Below are 18,861 nucleotides of genomic sequence, written 5' to 3'. Positions count from 1 at the left end.
CAGTACACTCTACTGGCCTAGTCATCTGGAGACCTGGGTTTGAGACCCAGCTTTATTTCTTGCTGGCAGAATGACTTTGGACAAGTTGCTTATGCTCTAAGGCCTCATTTTCTCAGCTGTAAAATGAGAAAGTTGGACTTGACTAAAATCTCCTGGCACTAGCGGTAAAAACCTAGATGTTTTACGAGAAAGTTGTCTTGGTGAGGCTCACGTGCTCCCCAAGGTGGAGCCTGGCCGACATTGCCCTGGGTGGAGGCTTCCGTGGCCAAGGAGCACAAGTGCCCAAAACTGAGCCCTCCGCTTCATTCTAACCTGCATGTTCTAACCCAGGGCCGTAGACTACAGTGTGAAATACACATCCCCAGGCCCCAGTGTCTCCACACGTTGCTCTTATATACAATCATATGCGTAATGGCTTGCTCTAATGTAGAAAAGAATCTGTGGGCTCACAGGTCCTTACAGAGGCTCACACCCTTCATAACCTAGGGAGATAAGGACGCCCAGAATCAGGCAAACACAGATGAGACATTTCTGTATACTAATTCATTAGGAAATACCTCAGACACTAAAGGCATACATATTAATATTATAAACCTCTGTGTTTCCATCAGCCAATTTAAAAACAGCACAGTGTTACCGAAGCCCCTTAAGAGTCCCTCCCCAATCCTTTCTTTGCAGAGATTAACATTGTCATGAGTTGAGGACTTATCATTGCATGTGGGACAATTATATACTTTCACAGGAAGAACACGAAAAGACGAACGTCTGTGCTATGACACCCAGACACTTTCACGGCTAAACACAGATATACGAGTATAAACTCATTCTGACTCACCCTCTCCTACTCAGCCGCAGAGAGAACTAAAGCGTTGGCGTGCAAATGCTTCAACACACTGCTCTCCCTCTAAAATATTGACAGGCTCTGTCACATAGCCACATGGAGTGACACATGGTCATATCCGTCAAAATCATGCTCAGAGCCAGAGACTTTCAATAGATACATGTAACACCCCTGCATAGATGGGACACTGTACTTGCCAGGACAGGCACATACTGCCACAATTGCCAGGGACCTGCAAACACATTTTCACAAACAGATCAAGACAATGATGAGAACAGATGTGATTTCTGGTCTCCCCACCCCAACCCTCACTTCCAGGCTGTGGTTCACACGTCCAACTCAGGACCTGCAGGAACTAAATTCCCGTCTGGACGTCATTCAGTTTTTCCTGCTACCCCAGAATCTGGACATGGCTCAGATGCTGCATCGGTTGCTGGGTCACATCAGGAATGTGCCTGTGAGCCCAGGGTCAGGGGCAAGGAGGTGGGGAAGGAGGCTGAGGGCTGACACGGGGCTTCTGGAGGGGCGTTTGCGTGAGGGGGGAAACAGTGGCTGTCCCTTGTCTGACTGTAGCTGATTCTGAAACGCATGAAGTTGTCCCACACCAAGGTCAGCGACTGGCAGGTTCTCTACAAGGTAGGACCACCCTTCTTAATCCCAGAAGTTCGACTTAAGCCCCTCAGCAGGTGTTCTAGACCCTCTGTACTCTGGGCACCCTGTCCAACTTTATCCCCAAACTTTTTTAAAGTGTGTATTGTGGAAATTGTCCAAATTTAGAGTAATAAAATGAACTCCCACGTACCCACCATACAGCTTCAACACCTTGACTAAAGCCAATCTTGTTTCATGTACATCTTCTCCCACTTTCTATTCCTGGATTATTTTGAAGCAATTCCCAGGCATCATGTCATTTCATACATAAGTATTTCAGCATAATTTCTAAAAGAAAGATATTTTAAAAGAAGAAGAACTACTATCATCTTACCTAAAAATTAGCACAATCCTTTAATATCAACTATCTGATTTTTAAATTTCTAATCATCTCTTAAATGTCATGCTTTTTTAAAAAATTACAGTTTGTTTCATTAGGAACCAAATATGCTAAACATATGGCAATGAGATGATGTCTCTTTAAGTCTTTTGCATGAGTTTCTCTCTCTCTCTCTCTCTCTCTCTCTCTCTCTCTCTCTCTCTCTCTCTCTCTCTCTCTCATTCTGCTTGCAACTAACCTGTTGAAGAAGTTGAGTTATTTGTCCTATAGAGCGTCCCTTAGTGTAGATTTTGCTAATTATATTCCCTAGGTGTTTTTGATGTGTTTCTGTCACTTCTAGAATTTATATAAATTAATAGTTGAATCTAGAAGCTTGATCAGGTTCAAGTTTGATTTTTTAAAATACTGTTTCATAAGTAGAAGACTATAATGTCTGATATACCTGTCTCTCCTTTTGTCATGTTAGCAGGTTTTTGTGTTTAATACCTAAGTCCATCAGTTACTTAGGGATTCCAAAGTGGTCATTCTAATGTTGTCATTCTTCATTTATCAGCCATAACATTTCTGGAAAGAAAAACTTCCTCTCATCTGCTCTTTGGTTACCCAGTAACACAGTTCATATCATAGAAAATCGCTTGTTGTTTTTTTCTCCACCTTTATTTACCAGCTGTCATCTTAGTAACTTAGTCCCCTGACATCCTCCCAGGTAGCCAATGAATTTTTTGTTGTTGTTTTAGTATCATTATGAACTTATAGATTTACACATGTGTTTCAATCCACTGCATTTTTAATCTATACATTCAAATTATTCCATCTTTTGCCAGTGGGAGCCTCTTGAGGTTGGCTTCTGAGTTCTTTAAACACAACCCCAGTAGACTTTGATAGCTTCCCTGCTCACTGGTTTGACAAAATGTACCAGATATATAATTTATACTGCCTGGTTCTGACCTGGAACCAGACATTTCTCCAAGGAGCCCGGGTTCCTTTTAGTGAAAAATGCTATTTTTGTACCACAGTCTGAATGCTAGAGGGTGCTCAGCGTGTTTTGGTTATTGCTTCTAGGCCTTTTCTGTGGACAGATTTAGGAACTTTCTAAAAAGTAAAATACATGATAAATTAGCACTGATACCACCATTTTAAATTCAGAACCACAGGGTTCTTATCTTGTATATTTCTTTACTGTACTTATCTTCTTCAGTATTTCTCCCACTCTGGAAATTCTGGTTGTTAGTCACACTAGGAATGATAAAATTAGAGTATCACTCATTTGCTTTTTCCTATATTACATCCACAACAATCTTATTAGAGCAATACCGGCACTACTAACAAGTATGTGACTAGTGAAAACCGTTAAGATTTTTTGAGGGGAGAGGAGGGACAGTTCTTTTTGTCCCCACTAGGGATATAGAAATTACTGTTTTAGTTACTTGGAATAGTTCCTCTCTGTGTGGTTATGCCAATGCATGGATATACATTTATGTTCATTTGTTTCTACTTTTGATTTTTAGCGATTTCTTTTTAAAATTTAATTTGTATAATTATGTAAAATATTTGCATAGTTCCAAAGTCGTGTCTCCCAAACAAGGTATAGTCAACTGATTCTAGCTTCTATCCCTGCCCCTCTCTCCACCCATAATAACCTTTTCTTTTTAAAAATGTGTCTTGTGCACTAGGCCATAAGCTCAGGGACAGGGACCATATCTTGGCTGTCTGCAGTGCTTAGTGCAGTGCTGGGCACATTTCCTTTCTCACTGTTTCTTTTTTGCCGTTGAAAGCTTCTCTCTGTCTTTGATACTGTGTTTTCCTTGTTGGTCTTTGCTCTCTGTCCATCCCTGCCCCTCGCCTCAGCCTGGCGGGCTGTGGGCCACCCTTTTCTGTCCGTGTCTCCTACAGACCGTGTACAGTGCCCTGGGCCTGAGGGATGCTTGTCGCTCCCTGCCTCCGTCCATCCAGCTCTTTAAGGACATTGCCCACGAGTTCTCCGATGACCTGCGTCACATCGCCAGCCTCATTGGGAAAGTGGTGAGTGGGAAAAAAAAGGCCAAACCCCGGGACCTAGGGGCAAGGATGGGGTAGGAGGATGGAGAGCGCCTGGGCTCTGCTGGGGAAGATGGGGAGCATGGGGGACGTGGAGCTCAGCTGGATGACTAAACAACGGGATGGTGAGAGGAGGCGAGCTTGGAGGGTTAAAGCGGCGGCTGCAGGGAGAACTGCGGCCGAGAAGCGGCGAGGAGCAGGACCGTGAGATGCGCCAGATGATGAGCGACTGGACTTCTTGTCTCCTCAGGTGGACTTTGAGGGCAGCCTTGCTGCAAATCGCTTCACAGTCCTCCCCAACGTAGATCCTGAAATTGACGAGAGTGAGTGTTGGGTGTGCGGTGGGCCTGTGAGCCCTGACACAGGCCGCCCCCCCCCGCCCCCCCCCCCAGCGATGGGGTGCCATCCTTGGTCGGTGGCCACTATAGCTGGGGATGATCACACCAATCTTCCATTTGATGCCCACGTGTCTTCCACCCTCCTAGAAAAACGAAGGCTGGTGGGACTTCCCGGTTTCCTCACTGAGGTGGCTCGGAAGGAGCTGGAGAATCTGGACTCCCGTATTCCTTCATGCAGTGTCATCTACATCCCTCTGGTGAGGGCAGGAGGGTGGGTGTGACCTCTAGAGGCCTTTAGGGGAGACAACAGGCTTGGGAGGGACACACGGGGGACACACAGGGAGATGAGAAAACCGAAGAACAGGAGCCCTGTGGTGACTTTAGCCCCCTGAGGGACCATTGGGGATACAAGGGACTCTGGCTCCCTCTAGGGAGAGAAGGTTCTCCTACATCACTCTGCTTCATCTCCTCTTTACTCTCTCCCCAGATCGGCTTCCTTCTTTCTATTCCCCGCCTGCCTTCCATGGTGGAGGCCAGTGACTTTGAGATCGAGGGACTGGACTTCATGGTAAGACCTTTGACCTCCGCAGGCCGGTGATAAGGAAAGTGAATGAGCAGCTGACGGAGGGCCTTACCCCATCAGCACTGCCCAGTGTGGGAGCTCTCTTCTGTAGTTTTACTTTGACCTTTATTAGCTCTGAGGCAAAGGAGAAAGAAGTCAGGGTGGTGGTTTAGAAAGGTGGGAGAGGATGAGGAGCAAGAGAGGCGAAGCCACAGCGGGAACCCTCTTGCCCAGTTTCTCTCAGAGGAGAAGCTGCACTATCGCAGTGCTCGGACCAAGGAGCTGGATGCATTGCTGGGGGACCTGCACTGCGACATCCGGGGTGAGGAGAAGCGAAAGGCCGGAGGGGCCGCAGCGTGGAGATGGTTCTGACAGGCGCCTTGCTTCCTGCTCTTGCGCTCTCACTCTGACTCTGCGTCTTCTCTGAACGTCTCAGCCTGTGTCTGCAAGCCTGTTTCCAGGTCCCTCTGACCTGCTTGTGTCTCCTTCACATCGCCCTGGAGCTGACACCAGCTCCTCCCTCCCCCACCCTCAGACCAGGAGACCCTGCTGATGTACCAGCTGCAGTGCCAGGTGCTGGCACGGGCGGCGGTCTTGACCCGGGTGTTGGACCTTGCCTCCCGCCTGGACGTCCTGCTGGCTCTTGCCAGTGCTGCCCGGGACTATGGCTACTCGAGGCCCCGTTACAACCCCCAACTCCTTGGGGTACGAATCCAGAATGGCAGGTGAGAATGGGTGGAGGCATAGGCACGAGGGGCCCCAAGGCCCCATATTCTGGGGGCTTCATCCACCTGGATCCACAGGCCATGTGCGCGGTACCTCTCCACACACTGCAGACACCCTCTGATGGAACTCTGTGCACGCACCTTCGTGCCCAACCCCACAGAATGCGGTGGGGACAAAGGGAGGGTCAAGGTCATCACCGGGCCCAACTCCTCAGGGAAGAGCATATATCTCAAGCAGGTAGGAGAGTCCTACGCCCTGGGCCTCTAGCATCTTCTCCAGCATCTCATCTCCCCGCCTGCCAGCCAACCCAGTCCCTGCAGCTCCTCCTGCCCAGTTCTGAGCCTGCCTGGCATGAAGAGACCGTAATCCACATGCCCTGCTCCTCTACCTCACGTGTGTTCCCTTCCCTACTTGAGGGAGAGCTGTGACGACTAGATCTTTCCATGGCCTCAGTTCCCTTCCCCCGCCTCTGCATAGGTCCGGCCGTGCCCGTGCCTCTGCCCACTCCCCGTCCCTGTGTACTGATTCTACAGCGAGCAGGCGGGGCTGTGATCCTCTATTAAACTGTGTCTACCCCCCTGGACTTATCATTCACCCTCATTTTAGCCTCCCCTCACCCCAGCCCCACGTCCTCCCCTGTCCAGGTGGGCTTGATCACCTTCATGGCCCTGGTGGGCAGCTTCGTGCCAGCAGAGGAGGCCGAAATCGGGGCGGTAGATGCCATCTTCACCCGAATTCACAGCTGCGAATCCATCTCCCTTGGCCTCTCCACCTTCATGATCGACCTCAACCAGGTCAAAGGGGGCAGAGAGGTGGGGTTGGGGCAGGGGTAATGGGGAGGAGCTTGACCCCTGAAAAGTGATGAGAACGGGACAAACATGCCCTCTGCTGCCTGCCCTCTACACTGGGGAACCCCCTTTGAAGCCTTGCTGTGCACGCGGCACTGTGCGCCTCTCCGTTAGACTCTGCCGCCCAGTTTGTGGGTGCCGTACAAGCAGCTTCTGGCCCAGGCAAACGGCCCGTGAGCTGCAGGCCTCCACGGCTAACAGAACTCTCCCTCGCCCGCCTGGTGCCCAGCAGGTGGCAAAAGCAGTGAACAGTGCCACCCAGCAGTCTCTGGTCCTTATTGATGAATTCGGAAAGGGAACCAACACGGTGAGGGAAGAAACTGATGAGGCGCTACGGAGGGGAAATGGAGGAGGGCAAAGGGGCAGCAGCGGGAGGCTGGGCCTCAGGAACCGAGTGGGCTGTGTGGGCAGGAGGGAAGCGGAGAAGCGTGAGATGGGAAAGGCCGGGCGGTGGGGGCACATGGGCACCAACGGCTCTGCATCCTCACCCCGTCCTCTGCACAGGTGGATGGGCTCGCACTTCTGGCCGCTGTGCTCCGACACTGGCTGGCACTGGGACCCATGTGTCCCCACATCTTTGTGGCCACCAACTTTCTGAGCCTTGTTCAGCTACAGCTGCTGCCACAGGGGCCCCTTGTGCAGTGTTTGGTGAGGAAACTAATCTAGCCCCCTGGGACCCCTAAGCCAAGCTGGGGACTGGCTCCTCCATCAGAACAGGGGCCCCCTGAGCAGAGACCATGTCCCTTCCTTTTTCTCACTGCCCACAGGGATTGGCCAAGGGTTTCGGGGCTGGCAGCCGAGTGATGATGTCACACTGTCCCCTTTTATTCTCTTTTAAGACTATGGAGACCTGTGAGGATGGCAGCGACCTTGTCTTCTTCTATAAGCTTTGTGAAGGTGTTGCCAACGCCAGCCATGCCTCCCACACAGCTGCCCAGGCCAGGCTTCCTGACAAACTCATTGCTCGTGGCAAGGAGGTGATGAGATCCAGGTGTCAACCACCTGTCTCAGAGCTCCCCTCCGCTGTCCCTGCTCCTTTCAGGGGCCTGGGTTTCTGGGCCCATGGGATTTCTGATCCTTACTGCCCTCTCCTTACCCAGCCCCCCCCCCCCCACCTTCCTGTTCCTAGGTCTCAGACTTGATCCGCAGTGGAAAGCCCATCAGGCCCGTCAAGGAGTTGCTAAAGGAGAAGCAAATGGAAAAGTGAGTGTGTGACCCAGGCCCTTGTTCTCTCTCGCATCTTCTGTAGCTCTTGTCCCCTTTTAGGGGCTCAGAGAGCCGCTTTGCTTTCAGTGACCCACTGTTTCTTTCTGAAATCCCTAAATCCTCAACGTCCCAGCTTTCCTGTGCCACAGCCTCTCCTCTCTGCTCAGAAACTCGGTTACCCATTCCCCCATAAATCTCACTGTGCTCTCTCCCCTCAGCTGCCAGACATTAGTAGAGAAGTTTCTGAAACTGGATTTGGAAGATGCCAGCCTGGACCTGGACATTTTCATGAGTCAGGAAGTGCTGCCTGCGGCCACCACCATCCTCTGAGAGCCCTTCTTCTGTCCTCCTCCACTTTCCAAACCCCACTGGGCTGCCGTGCCCTTTCTGTCTCTATCTTCTTCAGACCTAGAGTTCTCAGTTTCCCTGGAAATTTTTGTTTCATATTAGGAATAAAGTTTATTTTGGAGAAAGTTACTGTTTCCTTAGACTATCCAAAACAAAGCAAGAGAATAGGAAAGAGATGCAACACCAAGCAGGAGTCCACAGAGGGGCCTGTCTGGCTTCGTTAGAAACGCAGTGACACTGCTGTAGGGAGCCGGGGCCTCTACCCAGGGGGCCTTCATGAGAACCAACTGCAACAGGCCCTACAAAAACTGGGGGGAGGGAAGACAGGAGCCCAGGGCAGGTCGTATTTCCACATATGTACGGGGAAGCCCCCAGCCTCAGACAGACACAGCAGGAAGGGCTCTGAGGCCACAAGAGAGGTAGGACCCATGGTACAAGGCAGGGGGGGAAGGGAGCAGCCCTGGCCACCCGTGGGTGTGGCTCCACCCCGCCACCTTAGAACCATGGGGAGCTGTAGTCCTGATGGGTGGCCCCTGGTGCAGGCCCCCTACACAGTTCTGCTGCTAACCCTGGGCACAAGCCCCCACGACCCAGGAGCTTCTTCCTCTGGGTATTAGCCCAACTGGAGGACCGAGGGGAAGGCCCTTCTCCTAAACCTGCCCCTGACATTTCCAATCGATTTTCAGGACTCATAAGTCTTCCCCTCTGCTTCCCCTTGTCCCCGAGATCCTCAGTGGCCAGTCTGGGCTCACGTTCAGTGACCAGACAGTGAACCCAAGCAGGGCTCCTGCTAGAGTGAGGCAGCCTCTGATGCTTGTGTTTCCAGCTGCAGAGAATGCAGGCTCTGGAGAGGGAACAAGATGCCCTGTGGCAGGGGCTGGAGCTGCTGGAACATGGCCAGGTCTGGTCTGGGGGCCCCTGGTGAGGTATGGGGTTGCCCTGAGGCGGGCGCACAGGGACAGGGCACAGGGACGGGTGTGTGGACATAGCCTGACACCACCCTGGAAAACAGTTAATGGGCAAGGCTCCTGAATTGGAAGCAGCATTGTAATGACAGGATGCAATGAGGCTGGTGTTCATTGTTGGGATTGGAGGAGGCCGGTCTGCATTCCTTTCAGAGGACTGGCCTTTGGATCACTCCATTGGCTTGGGGGAGTGGCCTGGATTGTTCCAATGGATCAGGGAGGGACGGGGAGGATCCACAAAGAATAAGGAAAGGGGGTGAGTGGGATGGAGAAACTGAACTGTTAAAGAGATGGAGTGGAGAGTACTGGATTTTTCCACCTGCCTTGGAGGGATACTGGGATGAGGGGATCTGGATGGAAAAGAATGGCCTGTGGAGACAGCAGAGTGGCAGATGGGCCTCAAGTTATCACCACGTTGTCAGCCTCCACCTCCTCCTTTAGACTTTTCTAACAGATTTACACTCAGAACCAGGTGGCCCCCCATTAGCCCAGATTCAAAAGGTGAACATCTGTTTGCAGAATCTGATTCAGGGGAAGGTGAGTTATTGTTTTTAATTCAGACTTTTGGGAAGTGGGCGTAGAAAGGGGACTTGAGGTCAGCACTGGTTTCACAGAGAACAGTGAGTATCCTCCCCTGGTCCCTTGGACAGGCTAGTTCCTGTGCCACCCAGGACTGGAAGGGAAGGCCAAGGAAGCAGAACTTGTGGCAACAACAGGTACACTGGAGGGGGGGAGAGCAGAGCACAGGTGCCCAAACTGTTTCTCTCCTCTTCTCCAGGAGTTGTCAAGACAGCGGAACGAAGTCATTCATCCACAAGGGGAGATAGCTCAGCTGGGCTGCCCGAAGGGGCAGAGGGGGCCCCACCAGTGTCTAAACCTCTCATTCCCCTCAGTTGGTGACAGAAGAGCCTGAGTCAGAACCACCAGCTTCTTTATTCTGTCCCTTGACTCAACAGCGAAATGGCTGGGGGTGGCGGGAGTGTCAACTGAAGTCCAAAGACATCCTGCTGTAAAGTTTCTTCTCTGCTCCTGAAAATTTCCATTGCAGCTTCTTGGTATCTTACGCCCTCGCTCTCCTATATGATGTGCACAAATGATCTTTGAAATCCCTCTGGGGAAAGGACATGTTTATTGACACTGTCCTTCAGCTTTAAATACAAAAATAAAATAGGAGCTTCTCCAGAATTTCAAATAAAAACAGTTCTATAAATAACACTTCCTGGTACCTTCCTACCCCACTCCCAACCTTCCTCTCCTCTCCATGTATCTTCCCTTCTACCTGAGTTTGGGAGAGCAGGAACAAGTCGTGGAATAAAGTTGTGGAATAAAGATGCTACAGATAAATAGAAAGTATAACTTTCTTCCAAAATGAGTCTTGGGCTTCTTTTTCCCACATGGGTGGCTGGTGAGTGTGCACACACTCCTTCATTCTATTTCTTTTTCTTTTTCCCAATAAACCATTTTCTTTTGGTGGGAAAAAAAAAGTCTTGGGTTTGGTTCCCAACCGGGTTAGGAAAAGTGCATTGTGGGAAAATCCACTGCCCTCTCTCCCAGTCTTGCTAAGAAAAGAGAAGAGGCAAGTGCATGAGAAGAAAAACCTCCAGCCCAGCTAGGAGAGGCAGGGTCCCAAGGCCCATGTTACCTCCTCACCAATGGGGTAAGGTTGAAAATAGCCCTGGAGACCTGTCCTTCTAGGGGCTGTTTGTCACCAGGAGGCCAGGCCTAGGAGGAGCAGCACCCCTCCAAGTGTGCCCCACCAGGGGTTGCTTGCCAGCCCTCCCCCAGCCCTGCCCCGAGTCACCAAAGAGGAGGGACGAAAGGCAGGGCTGGCCGTGGTGAGGACGGGGCCAGACGAGTGGGCAGGGGCAGCGAGCTGGTCCTGGGGAGAAGAGGGAGAGACCGTCAGGGTGTCTGCGCCCAAATGAAGCTTCCCCTTGCCCAGCCTACCGAGCGATGGAAAGTGGGGGCGCCTCACCTGCGGGGCTGGGGCCAGCACCAGGAGCCGGAGGAAGGCATAGGTCGGGGCTACTGGGCTGGCTTCTCGACCCGTCGCACTCACAGTCACCGTCACCACGGAGTCCGGGGCGGCTGAGTCTGGGACCTCCAGCCACAGGCGCCCCCAGGCGGACTCATTCTGTTCCAGGCGAACCCTGTAGAGCGGATACAGATGCGGGGCTGAAGCCCAGGCTCCGGACAGCGGAGAGTCAAGGGGCGGAGCCAAGCGCTGGGGAGGAGAGGAGGCGACAATCGGAAGGGGCCAGAGGCGGGGGCTTAAAGAGCGTGAACCGGATCCCGCCCTCGGGAACCGAAAGGTGGGGACAGAAGGAAGCAGGACCGCTCAGCGGCCTCACCTGGAGAGGTTGGAAGTGAGAGCGAAGCTGGAGTTGACAGATGCCGTAAGATCGAGATCCTGAGGGCCAGAGAAGCTGGCGATGTGGAGGCTGAGCGGGGCCTTGCTGCCCGGGGCCAGGATACCCGGGGGGCCACTGAGCTGCGGAGGATTGCGGTCAGAGGAGGAGCGGCCCCAGCTCCCCCGCAGGCCCAACCACACCTTGCCCTAGCATCTCACCTCCAGAAGGACTGGGACCACCGCGCAGGCCTGGGGGGCTGCCCGGTGCAGGTCCCGCCCCCCTCCGTCCTGGCCAATCAGCTCCAGAGAGAAGGATCCAGCGGCAGACAGAAGCGTGGGCGGTAGCGAGGCCGCGAGGAGGCCTCGCTCCCGGGATCCCTTTGGCTCCAAGGGCACCCGGCCCAGCTCGGCACCCTCAGGGACCCCTCGAAAAACGACGTGGGAGAAATGCGGCAGAGGATGTCCAGGGTTGCCTCCGGAGCCCAGCCCTGTCACTTCTACCAGCAGCTGGGTCTGGAGACCTGCGACAGGGGAAGGGTGGGGAGAACAGTGGTCTGCGTGAGGTGCGCAGACCAGGAGAAAAGAATGAACGGCTTTCAGAATAGGGCCGACCTCTGGGGATTAGCGATGGGGAATAGGGGTTACCTCTGAGGCGTCTTGATGGAGAGGGTTAGAAGGGAGTTCTGAGGTGTTGGAATATTCTAAATCTTGAACTAAGTGATGGTTACATGGGTGTATTTAAGAAATCCATCCAGCTGTACACTTTTTAGTGCACGTTGTTATATGTAAATTTTAACTCAATAGAAAGTTAAATACACGTAGAATTTTGTAAATATAAAGGTAATGAACAAGTTGGGGGAGAATAGATGTACCTGCAACTGGATGAGTCAGGGGGTAGAGGCCTGGGTGGGGGCCATCCTCCATGGGGACCCCAAAGAAGAAGAGGAAGTCCAGGGAGGTCTGGGCTGAGGGAGGGAAAGGCAGTCAGACCTTCCTGAGGTGAGTGTCGCTGACAGTGCTCTCCGAGCTCTGCAGTCTCCCCTCCCCTCCCCAGGGATCTCCCTCCTTACCTTGCACTCTCACCCTGGGGTTACCCTTGGCTGTGACCCGGATCTCCCAGGTCCCCGTCTGTGGAGGGTCATTCATTGTCACAATCCAGAACTGCCCAAAGCGGCGAGTGTGACCTAGAGGTCCCTGGCCTTCCTCCTGGCCCTGGGAGACCCCTGGGTGGGGGTGGGGAGCAAGAGATTGTCACATGAAACAATTCCTTTCCCTTAGTACATCACCTCTCATTCTCCATTATCAGTCCTTCCCTCTGCCTGGAGACACACACATGGAAGTACCTTCAGGGTTCCTGATCCAGAAGCTGCTGACCGCCCCATGGATCCGGACTGTGACCCTCTGGAGCAGTCCATCCACACTGAACACAAGTGGCCTCCCAGGGACCACAACAGGAGGTTCCAGGGGAAGGGTCACCTTGAGGAATGGGCAGGACCAAAATATGGCGAGAAGATAAGGCATGGAATGAGGTGGGAACAAAGACAGGAGAAAGGTGGAGACAGAAAGAAACTAAGTCACATCTGGAGAAGGGGTACAGTGAGAGAGGCGCATAGGACCAGGGATGAGCTATGTCACTGACAAAGTTGGAGGCAAGGGATTAAGGATGAGTCAATCACTTCTTGCCCCCCCTCCCTTAAAATATGGCAGGACTTCCTGTGGTAGCTCCCAAGACAGAAAACTGGAGACTAATATTGGGGTGGGGGGATGGTGGTATTAATATGGAAGGAGCAATGTGGATGGTGGCTGGCCATGGATCTCAGAGGGAGAGAAACTTCCTTCCCCACCCTTCTGGCAACACAGCAGTGGGAGCCATTCCCTTTCTCCTATGAGAAAGAGAAATGCGGTGTCACCTATCCCCTCAGGTCTGAGCTGAAAGCATTGGTCCCTCTGTTCCCTACACTTACTCACCACGTCAGCCATACTGTCCCCAACAATAGCTGCCACGTCCTGAATGTGCTGATCTTTGGTGAAGATCACCTCTCCTCCAGAGGCCAGGGCCACCACTTCGTATGGCTCAAAACGCAGAGGGGACAAGACCTCACGCCGAGCTCGGCCCTGACCCCTCAATGGGTCTTCAGTCACCAGGAATGTTACCTGTGCCCAGAAGGGAGGCCAGTACTTGAGGTGTCCATGGGCCATCTACCATTGTAAATGAGGACCTCCTGCGCTCCAGCTTGCCACAGAGCTCACGATTAGTGCTAAGGTCTGTCTGCCCTCTGGCTGCTACACAGGGGCTCCCCATGACACGGCCTCCCGTCTTCAGTTAGTGGTTGCCGCTCTGTTGTAACTGTCACCATATGTTATCCACAAAGCGGTTATTGGCAACTATTAATAGATTTCCAGTTCTTCAAATGGTTTATTGGGGGCAAGTTCAAATATGAATTCAGCATCATTAAGGGTAGAGCCTCCCGCTCTTTAGTATTGTTTAAGGGATCAGGAAAAGTTACACTCATTGTACTTCTCCCACCCCATGCGAAGGCTGGTTCAACCACCATAGTGCAGTGGGACCTTGTTATGAGATTGTCACAGGGTCTCCTGCATCCCTGGGTGGCTAACACTGGGTCTCCCACCGGCTATGCTCACTCTGCAGCGCCGCTCCTGAGTCAGGGATTCCACCCGGTTGGTGAGAAAGGCATCCTTGGGGGAGGCGTCAGTGAAGACGAAGATGTCTGAGAGTGGAGGTGTGTGCAGCAGGGCCAGCTGGCAGGGAGGGAAAGTACGGTATTAAAAATGGCACCAGCAGTGGATGGGTAGAGTAAGGAGGGCAGAGTAGAAGGCAATATGGTCCTGGAACCCTAGAGTGAAGCTAGGGGGATCAGGCTCTGAAGGCGGGGTGGGGGGTGGGTAGCTCCCCTTTGTGGTGGGGCCTGGAAAGAGGGGGAAGAAGAAAAGAAGAGGGGACAGGGCAGACCTCCAGGGCTGACAGGCACATCTCAGGCTCATCTCCACCCCCCAAGGCATGGATCTCATTGAGTTGTTGCCAGAAGCTGTCGGGGTCACTGGTTGTAAAGACAGGGCCAAACCCTGGGGAGGGGGAAAGGAGGTTGACATGAGTAAGGAGAGAGTTCCCCTCATTCCTACCCACTCAAGAGGCCCCCTGTGCTCCTGGGTTGGACAAGTATTCAAATAACAACATTCCCTTATATAGGCAGGATAGGGCAGGGGCTAGGTACCTCTGGTGGGAAGGTGGACCTCATTTCCGTAACAAAATGGCAGCACTTCCTGTGGTCCTGAGTGTGCCTTTTTGGGTATGCATGTAAATATTAAAAAACAACTGGGATCTCAGTTTCCTCACCAGAAAAGCCAGAGATAATAGTACTTACCTCAGAGGGTTATTGGGAGGACTAAAGGAGATTTTGTAAATGTTAGAATAGTGCTTTGACACATAAGTGGCTAAATTCTTAATTACTCATTTATTCATATCTTCATCAAATGTGTGATAAGCCCCTACTAAATGCCAGCCACTAGGAGATTTATGCAGGCAAATCCTACTCAAAATCTGCTCTTAGGGAATTCTTCGTCTTACAGGCATTTTATTGACGATCATTTCAACCCTGGAAGATAGGCAGGATAAGGCTAGTAGTGACCCATTTTACAGATGATGAAATTAGGCAAAGAGCAGTTAGATGACCAACCTAAGGACACACAGTAAGACTCTGACTTCCATTTCAGCAGGGAAAGGAATACCATATAACTGTCTCAGACACTTCGCAGAGGCCTGGGCCCACCAGCACCCCATCTTTATTTCAGCCTCTAACTACTGGAAATGGAGAGAATTGAAAATGACTTATTGGCACCAAAGCCTAAGAAAGCAGAGGCCACCTGCCTAAGCATGGATTGTGATTAACTCACATGTAAAGTGCTGCCATTTTGGAAGCAGTGGAAGAAGAGGCTGGTTACTTCTCATTGCACACAGGAAAGGCTCACTCGGGGCCGTAGGAACTGCTATGAGGCCCACTGCGCCACCATTAACCCCTTGCCCTGGACTTTGCTTTTCTCCACGATCCTGGACAGACCACAGTTACCTGGGTCATGGAAAGGTACCAGGACATAGTGGGCGGGCTCCATGGGGCTGCCCCGTCGCTGCTCCACAATGCGGCGAGCCTGGATTTTGGCAGCGTTGATCTCCTCACCCATACTGCCTGTGGTGTCCAGGACGAAGCTCAGGCTGGAGGCTGGGCTGATGTCCAGCAGCCTGGGGAGCCGGCCAGAGACACACTGAAGGGTCTGCCCATTTGTCCCCAGCCCCTGGCTTCTCAGCTGCCCCAGGAGCACCTATCCATTAGGGAGCCCATCTCCGGAGGCCACTCACCTAGAGAAACTCCTGTCTCCCAGGCGGCTTCGCAGGAGGCTAAAGGCCTGAATGGAGGCCAGAAGGGCCAGTTTTGCAGCCTGGAGATGCAGCATGTGGTGGGGGGAGAAGCCTGGGGACGTGCTATCCTTGTTGATGCCTCCCCGTGGTGGCTGGGAGCTGCTCCGGTCAAAATGGCCCCCATGGCTACATTTCCCTGGGTTGGGAAAAGAGATCTGTAGGGTGGAGGTAAAAAAAAACCCCACTGCTTCCTAAGAAAACGGGGTCCTTTCTGACCTGGCCTGACCCTCTCACTGCTCGGCAAAGGATCAGCAGGAAGTGATGACATTTGGTGAAGGGCAAATCTGGAGGGGTCAGTCACACAGCACAGGATGGGTCCCCTAAGCCCTCCAGGCAGTCCCCAGGAGATGTCCTTGGGCCGTGGAGAAGTCATTAGCTGAGTAAGAAGCTGCTCCCCACCCCCACCAAATCATGGCCACCTCAGGGGCCTTCATCCACCCATCCCATTCCCAACAGCCTCTCCTTCTTACAGAAAGTGGGGCAAAGGCCTAGAGCACAGAGATCCCTCAGGACAGGGTCAGGGCAAAGGAAACGACTTTCTCCCTTACTTCTGGGGGATTTCCTGTCCGGTACCTGGAGGCTTGGAGGGATGAGTTCCAAAGTAGCCAGAGGTGAGGAGTGTGGAGCCCAGCAAATTTCCGGGACAGCTCAACTCGTGACAGTCAAAGCAGGTATGATCTCCCACTGGGAAAAGAGGGCTGAGGTCTAGAACCCAAGATTCTGCTGCTCTGACCCTTATCCCCATCCTCCCAAGCTTCTTCAGCGTTTCCTCAGCTGGAATAAGGTGAAAGGCCACAGGTGGCCTTCATAGATACCCTTCCAGGGTTTCTGAACTAAAACCTGGAGTTCATGCGCTGGAGCTGAGGCTGAACATTTGAGACTGGGACTTGCTAGAAAAGCCAGAAGTGTGGGGACCAATCCTATGGGGATTGTACCCCCTGTGAGCTGTGGACAGGAAGTGAACTTGTAATGGACAAAAGGCAGCTTCTGGGTCATGTTCAGCTGGAAGGCTGAGGGAATTGTGAGATCCACTGAGGGTAGAAGCCAAGTAAAAGAGAATTCAACTGAGGTCTGCAGACCTAGACCTGGCAGTCCTTTCCTGTGTGACCTCAGGGAAGCCACCAACCTGACCTGGCCTTTGGTTAGACTGGGAGACCTCACAGGTCGTTCCAGAGATGAAGTGATATCACATTCTATATGACCTCTGGCTGTGATATGGTGGCTGGTGTGCTGAAAAGAGGTGGCTCTGTGAGCATCCCCCAACCACTGGGGTCACGGCCGTACCTTGTGCCAGGTTCCCGAGCTCCTGCCTTGGCCAGAGGAGGTGAGGGTGTGGCTGCTGCTTCCCCAGTTCCACCCAGTTGCTGTGACTGTAGAAATCCTGGTCCCAGGGAAGGGAGAAGGGGAACAAGGAGCTAGTCTCTTCTCACAGTGTCCAGCCCTACGTCACCACTCCTTTGAGTTCCCACCGGGAAAGCCTCCTCCCAGCCCTAATCCTGTCAGACGCCCCAAGGCCCCTCCACTGCTCTCTTTCCATTGCCCAGACCAGAACATCGCTGAGGTAGGAGTCTCCCTGGGTTTCTTCCCATCTCCTCAGAGTTCAACCGCACGTCTTTGAGTGGCCACCTCTGACCTCAGCACCTTCCTCTCTCACCCTCACTGCTCTCTGGCCGTAGTGGGTTCCCGCAGTGGGTTCCGCGCTGTTCCCACAGGAAGTACTTCCAGTTCGGACTCAGGGCCTTCAGGCAGGGCCCCAATCCCGTCTAGAGAAAGGGCTAAGGAGGACCATCTGGGGCACTGGAAGGCTGGCAGTGAAGGAGCCCTCTGACCAGTACCCAAACTCTGTTCTCACCTGCAAGGCATGAAGTGCAGCCCCTAAGCGCTGGCGGGCCAGGGTGTGGTCAAGGGCTCTGGCGGCCACCACGGTCTCCCGCAGAGCCTCCACCAGGCGTGTGCGCCCCTGGCCCAGCCTTTCGGCATCAAAGTGCTGGTCAGGGTCGTTCTTGGAAGTTGACAGGAAGTCCTGGGCTGCATTGGCACGAGACACCTCGCCTAAGGCTGCTCGGAAGCGCTGGGAAGGGGACCCAGGTCCAAAGTAGGCGGAAAAGAGGTCATCAGCGAGGAGCGTGCGGCCCTGGGAGAGGGGTAGGGACAGGGTCTCCAGGAAAGCCCTTGGATTGGCCATTGCCCACATTTCCTCAGCAACTGGCACTCAAGGCTGGGTGTGGAAGGAATTGAAGGTGCTGGCCCTAGAGGGAGGGGCAATCTTTTACCTCTCTGAGGGGGGGAAACTCCTGATTTTAGGACCAGGGCTCCTGGGTGTTGTTGCTGCAGAGGGTAGAGACTGGAGGGAGAAACGGGGGTCCTTCCTCCTGGCAAGCAGCGCCCTCAAGGAGGAGTGGTCCCAAGGGATTGGGGAATCTGGCTGGGATGTGACATGACAGGACTGAGGGACGCTCACCAGGAAGTCCTTAAGATGAAGGGGGGGGCGACTTGGGGGCGGCTGCTCCAGGAAGAGCTGCAGAGTGACGTTGAGAGCCGCCTCCTCCGTCAGGTCCTGGTGGGTGATGGAGCTGGGGGCAGCCAGGAGGCTCCAGATGTTGGGGAAGAAGGCAGATGTGGGGGGCAGCAGCAGCTGCAGCAGCAGTAGCGCTGAGGGGCCCAGGTGGGATAGGGGCACATCGGTGGGGAGCATGGCTGAGACATGGACCTGGGGGACAGAAGACTCACGGGAGGAGGAAGGAGCGGCGATTCCAGGGCAGGCCTGGCTGTCTCCAGGGACACCTGCTTGGAACCCTTCTGCCTTGCCTCAAGCTCCTTACCTGCTCCAGTCCAGGGCTCCTCCCCCAGGATCCCTCTCGCCACCCAGTCTGACACCCACCCACAGGCACAGGAAGTCTCCCCTACCTGGTGGCTGGGTCTCCAGGCAGGGCTGCAGGGTGTGGCGTCACAGGCACTCAGGTCAGAGTTATAATTAACCTAAGCAGGACTCGGGGGAGGAGGACGGAGGCCCAGCAGGCTGGTGGCAGAACTTCGGCCTCTGGCCCCTGCAGTCATGCCTGCCCAAAGCCACCGGCAGCAGCCAGCACCAGGGCGGGCCCCCTTAGCTGCAGTGTGGAGGTGAGTGAGGAGGAAGGGAGCCAGCAGCGCAGCGTGACTCAGGCCTGGCTTGGTGCCAGGGACAGGCCCAGACGGATGCACCTCTGCCCACTGGGAT

The 18,861-nt window shown here is 53.4% G+C and overlaps 3 protein-coding genes across 13 annotated transcripts in view; 2 read left to right on the top strand and 1 right to left on the bottom strand.

Annotated features, from left to right (window-relative positions):
- Positions 1-8,022, top strand: part of MSH5 (mutS homolog 5) — an 18,666-nt gene extending 10,644 nt beyond the window's left edge. For 2 of the 8 annotated variants that reach the window (XM_074332702.2, XM_074332700.2), the window contains exons 11-25: positions 1,160-1,298; positions 1,415-1,477; positions 3,726-3,854; positions 4,120-4,192; positions 4,355-4,464; positions 4,695-4,775; positions 5,004-5,091; positions 5,305-5,494; positions 5,573-5,732; positions 6,140-6,289; positions 6,573-6,650; positions 6,848-6,991; positions 7,183-7,320; positions 7,473-7,546; positions 7,768-8,022. In XM_074332702.2, the coding sequence (XP_074188803.2) occupies positions 1,160-1,298; positions 1,415-1,477; positions 3,726-3,854; positions 4,120-4,192; positions 4,355-4,464; positions 4,695-4,775; positions 5,004-5,091; positions 5,305-5,494; positions 5,573-5,732; positions 6,140-6,289; positions 6,573-6,650; positions 6,848-6,991; positions 7,183-7,320; positions 7,473-7,546; positions 7,768-7,879 (1,729 nt within the window). In that variant the 3' untranslated portion in view covers positions 7,880-8,022. Of the gene's footprint in view, positions 1-1,159; positions 1,299-1,414; positions 1,478-3,725; positions 3,855-4,119; positions 4,193-4,354; positions 4,465-4,694; positions 4,776-5,003; positions 5,092-5,304; positions 5,495-5,572; positions 5,733-6,101; positions 6,290-6,572; positions 6,651-6,847; positions 6,992-7,182; positions 7,335-7,472; positions 7,547-7,767 lie in introns of all 8 variants that reach the window. The other 6 variants (XR_012496515.2, XM_088795872.1, XM_074332703.2 and 3 more) reach the window with 6 other exon arrangements.
- Positions 3,851-18,861, bottom strand: VWA7 (von Willebrand factor A domain containing 7). Of its 4 annotated transcripts, none has more exons than XM_088795871.1 (17): positions 18,552-18,861; positions 18,106-18,354; positions 17,497-17,778; positions 16,929-17,025; positions 16,218-16,328; positions 15,585-15,780; positions 15,298-15,467; positions 14,184-14,296; positions 13,856-13,972; positions 13,181-13,366; positions 12,556-12,688; positions 12,283-12,435; positions 12,085-12,177; positions 11,432-11,733; positions 11,214-11,353; positions 10,838-11,012; positions 3,851-4,177 (listed from the first exon to the last, which is right to left on the bottom strand). In XM_088795871.1, exons 2-17 carry the CDS (start codon positions 18,337-18,339, stop codon positions 4,154-4,156), a joined length of 2,526 nt encoding a protein of 841 aa, XP_088651997.1. In that variant the 5' UTR covers positions 18,340-18,354; positions 18,552-18,861; the 3' UTR covers positions 3,851-4,153. The 4 variants fall into 4 exon arrangements, 3 of the variants coding, with proteins under 3 accessions (XP_088651997.1, XP_019571107.2, XP_088651996.1); XR_012496514.2 differs by lacking the exon at positions 3,851-4,177 and adding an exon at positions 9,777-10,741 and having other exon boundaries at positions 11,214-11,348; XM_019715548.3 differs by lacking the exon at positions 3,851-4,177 and adding an exon at positions 9,777-10,741.
- Positions 8,154-9,775, top strand: SAPCD1 (suppressor APC domain containing 1). Its single transcript, XM_088794741.1, is given in 6 exon segments — positions 8,154-8,491; positions 8,494-8,507; positions 8,724-8,798; positions 9,304-9,409; positions 9,484-9,578; positions 9,641-9,775. Coding segments are annotated over 6 exon segments (591 nt in total). The 5' UTR covers positions 8,154-8,325.

The sequence above is a fragment of the Rhinolophus sinicus genome, chromosome 2 (assembly GCF_057876585.1).
Source record: "Rhinolophus sinicus isolate RSI-liver-muscle chromosome 2, RSI-T2T, whole genome shotgun sequence".
Lineage (NCBI taxonomy): Eukaryota > Metazoa > Chordata > Mammalia > Chiroptera > Rhinolophidae > Rhinolophus > Rhinolophus sinicus.
This window is presented reverse-complemented; position numbering and strand designations above follow the sequence as displayed.